Raw genomic sequence first — 6,185 nt, forward strand, 5'->3', positions numbered from 1 at the left:
TTTCTCCATCATATGAAAGTTTTATATGTTTCAGTATTTTGTGATTATTGTGATAATTCATACTATACATCACAAACAGAAATTAGCTTTTATTCGAAGTTATATAATTTTTCAACGCAAACAATGTGAGGACACTTTTATATAAAATAGTTTTGAATAAAAAAATACCAGTACTGAAAAGGATATTCGAGAACTATAATGATTTCAATCTTAACCCTTTCATTACGGGTGCCGCCTATAGGCGGCGGCCGCGCGACGACCTGTGTTATATGTAAATAACTGAATATTCATACAATATATTCATTTTCATTGTTTTTCCTATAATACGATGAAACAGTTGTTATGTAGCTTTTAAAAAAGTGTACATACAAGACAATCACAAAGTGGCGTTGAAAAACGTTAGTCCGAATATCGAAGATTACTGACGAGCAAAGTGCACACTTCGCGGCGCGGACTGCCGTAAGGAAAGGGTTAATAAAGTGCCATAGTTTTTAATTATGCATATTCAAATATTATCATATGAATTTGTAATCTAATTAATATGTAATAGCATGAAACCTTGTTGATTTATCACAAGTACCTCGATACAGACAAAATTACAAATTATTTGCATCACGTATTCCAGAATTTTCAAAACGTTTCCTTCATTATCTGCCTTAACAACACGTCAATGTACTGATTAATATCAGTAAGTATTTAAAATCTTATCATGTCCTCAGCTGATTTACGGTCATCGTTCACGATTTTTTCCGGTATAAATAAAACATCCGAAAGAAGATTTAGGTAGTAGCAGTCTAGAACTTCTACAGCAAGCACGGTAAGGTACTTTACATTTTCTGCTATTCTGTAAAACTTTTATACGTTACGTTTCTCTAAATTTGAACGCAGCTCACAAAAAATACTTTCCTTAGTCAAAAATTGATTTTGCAAATTTAAAATTTAGAAACTTCCAAAGTTATAAGTTTTACTATACATTAGTATTCAATATGTGTCAACAGAACACGTCCTAATGTAATATATAACGATATAGAACGTCCATATAAAGATGCCAATTTAACGAAAGTCATGGTAATTAATATATTAAGTAACTTTAAATGTTGCTAGTGATTAAATTAAATTACGATCGATTACTTTCAGATGAAGTTTCCACTAGTAGCACTCTCTGCGGCGATTGCCTTCGCAACCGTCAATTGTCATTACCTTCCCGCTTTCGGAGAAGGTCCTCTCTATGAAGACATCCAGTATTTTATAGATATGATCCCAATGGAAAAAGTAGTTGATATTATATTGCAATACACTATCAAAGACGCAGAATTTCAACAACTCCTGAAATACATGAAATCGGATGACTTCAAACAACTGGTGCAGGAGTTGGAAGCCATTCCCGAGTTCCACACGTTCGTTGCCTATTTGCAGAACAATGGAGTCTACATAAACGATGCGATGAACAAGCTGAACAAGGTAATCGGTTTACCACCCTTCCAGCCTTTGCTAATCGAGAAGGCTCAAATCTCTGGTGGATTGACTGGTCTCTTCAATGATGTGAAAGCGTTGGTGTCCTACGATAGCATCATCCATGGCTACGTTTACAAAATGAGAACATCCGAAGCTTTCCGTGGCTTTGTTGCTGAATTGAAATCCGGGGGTAACCAGGATTTCGTTGACACCCTGTACAAGAATCAACGTTTCCTGTCCTTCCGTCATATGTTGGTCACAAAGGGATTGGATCTTACTTTAGTAGAGGACGTCATTTACATCGTCCTTGGTATCGAGTTTCCGGCGTTTAACGGCTTCGTGAACAACTTCGCCTTATACGAGAACACACTGTCTAAGGACATCCATGACTTCATCGACCTAATTGACATGGACAAGATTATCAACATCGTCTCGTCTTATTTGGATGATGATCAGGTAATAGAGGCTGTGAACTACATGCGCAGCGAAGAATTCCACGTACTGGTACGCAAAGTGGAAGCACTGAAAGCTTACCAAGATTTGGTCGAATACCTGCATGATGCTGGTCTGGACATATACGGCTTGCTCGAGAAGGTGCATGTATTATTTGGTATGGAGGACTACGTGCCACCAAAAGGTAAATCGCAATACAATGTCTACGCTAACCGCGGTGGTGTGAAGGCTATGGTCGATGCAGTGATCGCTACACTCCCCATGGACAAATTCAGATCTCTATACAAAGAGAAGATGCAGAACTCGCCAGACTTTAAGAACTTTATCGAGAAACTGGACTCCGATGAAATCCAAGTGATCGTTAACACCATTTATAAAGAACCCATTGTCCTGGAAATAAGACAGAAGGCTCTGGAGAATGGCTTGGATCTGAGCGTGCCCAGAAGAATCTTCGAGGAAATCGGCATTAAGCTCCCTACACCATCTAGATTCTTTTATACCATGTAAATCACCTCTAAATATCGATTAAATCGAATTTTGTAACGACCCTCTCTTTAAACTAGTACGCGTCATGTTATTTTGAATAAACTGCTCTTTTCAATATATTTTTAGTCTCAATTTTTTTATTAAAAATCCTACAAATAAAATCCTATAGTTTCAAAATTTCACAGCTCCAGATTTCCAAAATTGTAAGCCAATATCCTGAAATCCCAAAATTCTGAGTCTTCACGGTTTCAAAGTTTCATAGTCATAAAGTTTCAACGTCACAAGTCTGGAAGGTCTAAAGTCTCTAAATTCCGAATATTCCAATTTTCCAAAGTTTCAAGGTCGTAAAGTTCCTTAAAAATCCTCAAGATTAAAAAATACTGAAATTCCAAAATATCTTTCTTTTTTTCGTATTCCTTTTATTCTGTCCGCCATCATTTTTAGATTCTTGGATTTCTCGCGCCTTGAATATTTATCCCTCGAGCTAAACAGCCTTATGCTTGAGCCTGAATCAACATACGACTGCATATTTCTTCCCCTTGATACTCTCCTGCTTTGCATTCAAAAAGACGGAAGTCTTGACCTAACTCTGACACCCTGTGTTAGCCATACGCCATCCAGATCACCACAGTCAACCACCTGAAGCATTCAGCGTTAGCCATATGTCAGCTACTTTCTATGTCTAAGTCATTGGCCAAGAGTGGCTATTAAAACCCTTTCCAGATGAGAATCTCCTAAAAAGCATATAAAATCTATTTACACTTCTCGTCAAAAACGGAGGTATAATTTTATAGCTCATTGTGATGTTAAATATACACGCCCAGTTTTGCAAAAAGTCTTGTCTTGTAAGTAAGATTTTCAGCTATATATCTAATATAATGTTTAATCTATAAAAATAATATTTTTTTTATTAACAAATTAATTTTTTAATACCAGAAGTTGTAAATAAATTTTCATTCTCTAAATTTCCCCATAAAGTTTAAATATTGAATAGGTAAATATATATGTATTCAAACATTCACGGTTAAAATGAAAAAGAATTTAAACTAAGTTCAATAAATAGTTTTCGAGATATATCTTAGAATTGGAGATATTAATTTTGTTCACGTTTTTACCGTATTTTACCATTGCGTGATGTACAAGTTCGTCAGGAACAATATACAAAGTGCAGCTGTTAAATATCGAGACTGACATTGCTACAGAAGAAGTATGCATGCGCCAGAGACCCGCAGTTTTTTACCGCGAAAGCTTCTCTTTCGAATGCAATATCTCCCATTTCTATAAACAAAACCGTATAGCCGTGATTTTCATTTTCGTTAGAGTTGTTTTTTTGTTCCGCCGAAAAAAGTGTAATTTATAACATAAGAGCAACGAGTTGTAAAATTTCACATAAAATTTGGGAAAACCGCTACTGAAACTTATAATTTACTGGAAATAAGTGCATGACAATGAATATTTAACTCATGCATATGCTTTCTAATTGTTTAAACGCTCTCAAGATGACCGAGAGGACGTTGAAGATAATTCACGTCCGGATCGCCGTTCCACGTCAAAAAAGATTGACAATATCGAAAAAATCGGTAATGTGACCGTCGCGTCGGTTAAGTATTCGCGCGATTGCTGAAACTATAGCAATTGACAAAGAATCCGAATTGCGGGACAAGCTATGGGTTCTCCACCAAGATAATACGCCGGTACATTTGGTGTTATCTGTCAAGAGATTTTTAGCCAAGTATAGTATCCCAGTGTTAGACCATCCACCTTATTCTTATTTTTAAGAATTGTTGATGAATTCAGCGGCCATTAATACTTTAATGATTGCAGTTTTTATGAAACGAAATTTCAATTTTATCTTTCTTTTCATAATTATTAATGAAATTATAAAGTAAATATTGCTTTATGAAAACGTCGAATTTTTGAATTGTAATTAATATATGAAAAATGAGAGAGTAACAGTTAACTCTAAAAGTCATGAATAGTTAAAAGCAATACATCTGTTGTTTAATTCTGTCACTGTTTTTTAGCGATATCAGTAATGCGATGAGATGTCCGTTACTCTACACAGTTTTAATCATTATACATATATCTACTTTACAATAAGGTAACATTCCTTATCTCTTACCACAAAAATTAAATAAACAGATCAACTGTAATTGATATTGAAGATTGCTGTCAAATAGTATCAAAATATGTATCTAGTAGATTTCAATGCAAGATAAAACGAAAACTGATGATTGTAATAAGTACATGTAGAAGCAGGAAGAGCATCTTATATACACAAACACATTGAAAATGAAAAATAACAATTTTTCATATACGGACTTAATTTTGGGAGAATTAGATTTAAAAAATAAGTACATAAAGTAATTCTAAGGTAATTCAAACGCCGGAAATACGTTAGCAACACCTGTTGCGTAATAATTAAGTCCACCTGTAATGTCATATTTGAAGGCTATTGTGGATTCTGTCGGCGATCTTCTGCAAATGTTCATTGTATTTATTTATCAAATAATAAATGTCGAATCCTGTTCAGGAGTGAACGTAGACTCTTGTCACAACCAAAGAAATTAATTTTGGATTCAAATGATTCGACGCATAGTCCATTATGAATAGTCTCACATATCGAAATACGGGTTAACGACAAATTTTTTATTTGTCAAGTCTCATGCGGATCGGTCCCAAAATAAACATGTGCTTGCCATAAAACGTTTTTCCTCGCAGTCTTTAACAAGGAAAGAACAATTGTCGGGCGATCTTTACATATCGAGTCAATCGATTGTTGAAGGGTCGAGTCGGATTGGAAGTCGCAAAGTATGGTACAACGTAGAAGTGAATAGTTTATAATACATTTGGGTCATTCCATGCCAAATTGATTACTTTCGAACGTTACCAACAGATTTTGCTTTAATCGCAATACGTTGTAGTTCATATGAAATTAGAGAGGGTTTAAGTCATCATTTTGCCGGTTTTAAATTTGTTAAGAAATAATAAATCTTCAAATATTGTAATCTTTATCCATTTTGACGAAAACAGGCTTCATTTACGAATTTTGTTCTCAGAAACTACTCAATCGATTGAGCTAATTTTTGTTTTATTCATAAAGAATTGAGCTATTTTAAAATATTTTTTATTTTGCTTACAATTAATTAAAAGTGTGCACTTCAAAAGTGATCGATTCGGCATGGCATAGCCCATTTACGAGTCGTGCCACAGTGTCACCGTGATGTCTAAGTCACACATTATTATGAAGGAAACAGCGCTCCTTATATGCCATGCACTTTTATTGAGGAGACACTATGCTCTCGCACACCATGCACTAATATTGAAAAGACATTGTGATGCTCATACGTCATGCACAAAACGCTTCGAGTGGGACACTGCACTCTTCGAATAGATTGGCTCCATTCATTAGAGCCAGTAGAGATCACACTTCGATGTTCAAATCTCAAATCAATCAAACAAAATAATCAAACAATCGCACATAAACTACATTCACATTATACCGCTCATGCTTTCATCGTTTAATCGCAAATAAACATACATATCAAGGGGTTTTTTATACCAGAAAATGCTTCTTCGAAGTATTCCCCACCTTACTAAAATCCAATTATTAAAATTTATAATCAGTATTTTTTATTTTGTATTATCAAATATCTATAGACTTTAAGGATTTTTAGTACAGTGTTGGAAATCCTAACGAACCGTCCGACTTTCTCTAATACATCTGGCTCTTCCTTTATTTCCTTTACCCTATTGTCTACTTTCTGCGCTTTCCTGTCTGTCCTATATCA

General features: G+C 34.9%; 1 protein-coding gene across 1 annotated transcript; it reads left to right on the forward strand.

The window, feature by feature from the left end:
- Positions 1–455: 455 nt before the first annotated feature.
- LOC100878003 (uncharacterized) lies at positions 456–2,513 on the forward strand. The gene is made up of 2 exons (XM_003705513.3): positions 456–817; positions 1,138–2,513. The coding sequence occupies exon 2, from the start codon at positions 1,138–1,140 to the stop codon at positions 2,413–2,415; it is 1,278 nt and encodes a 425-aa protein (XP_003705561.2). The 5' UTR covers positions 456–817; the 3' UTR covers positions 2,416–2,513.
- The last annotated feature ends 3,672 nt before the right edge of the window (positions 2,514–6,185 follow it).

The sequence above is a fragment of the Megachile rotundata genome, chromosome 15, assembly GCF_050947335.1.
Source record: "Megachile rotundata isolate GNS110a chromosome 15, iyMegRotu1, whole genome shotgun sequence".
NCBI lineage: Eukaryota > Metazoa > Arthropoda > Insecta > Hymenoptera > Megachilidae > Megachile > Megachile rotundata.

Coding starts and splice junctions, on each gene's coding strand:
- LOC100878003 (XM_003705513.3), top strand. CDS start 1,138: ATGAAGTTTCCACTAGTAGCACTCTCTGCGGCGATTGCCTTCGCAACC.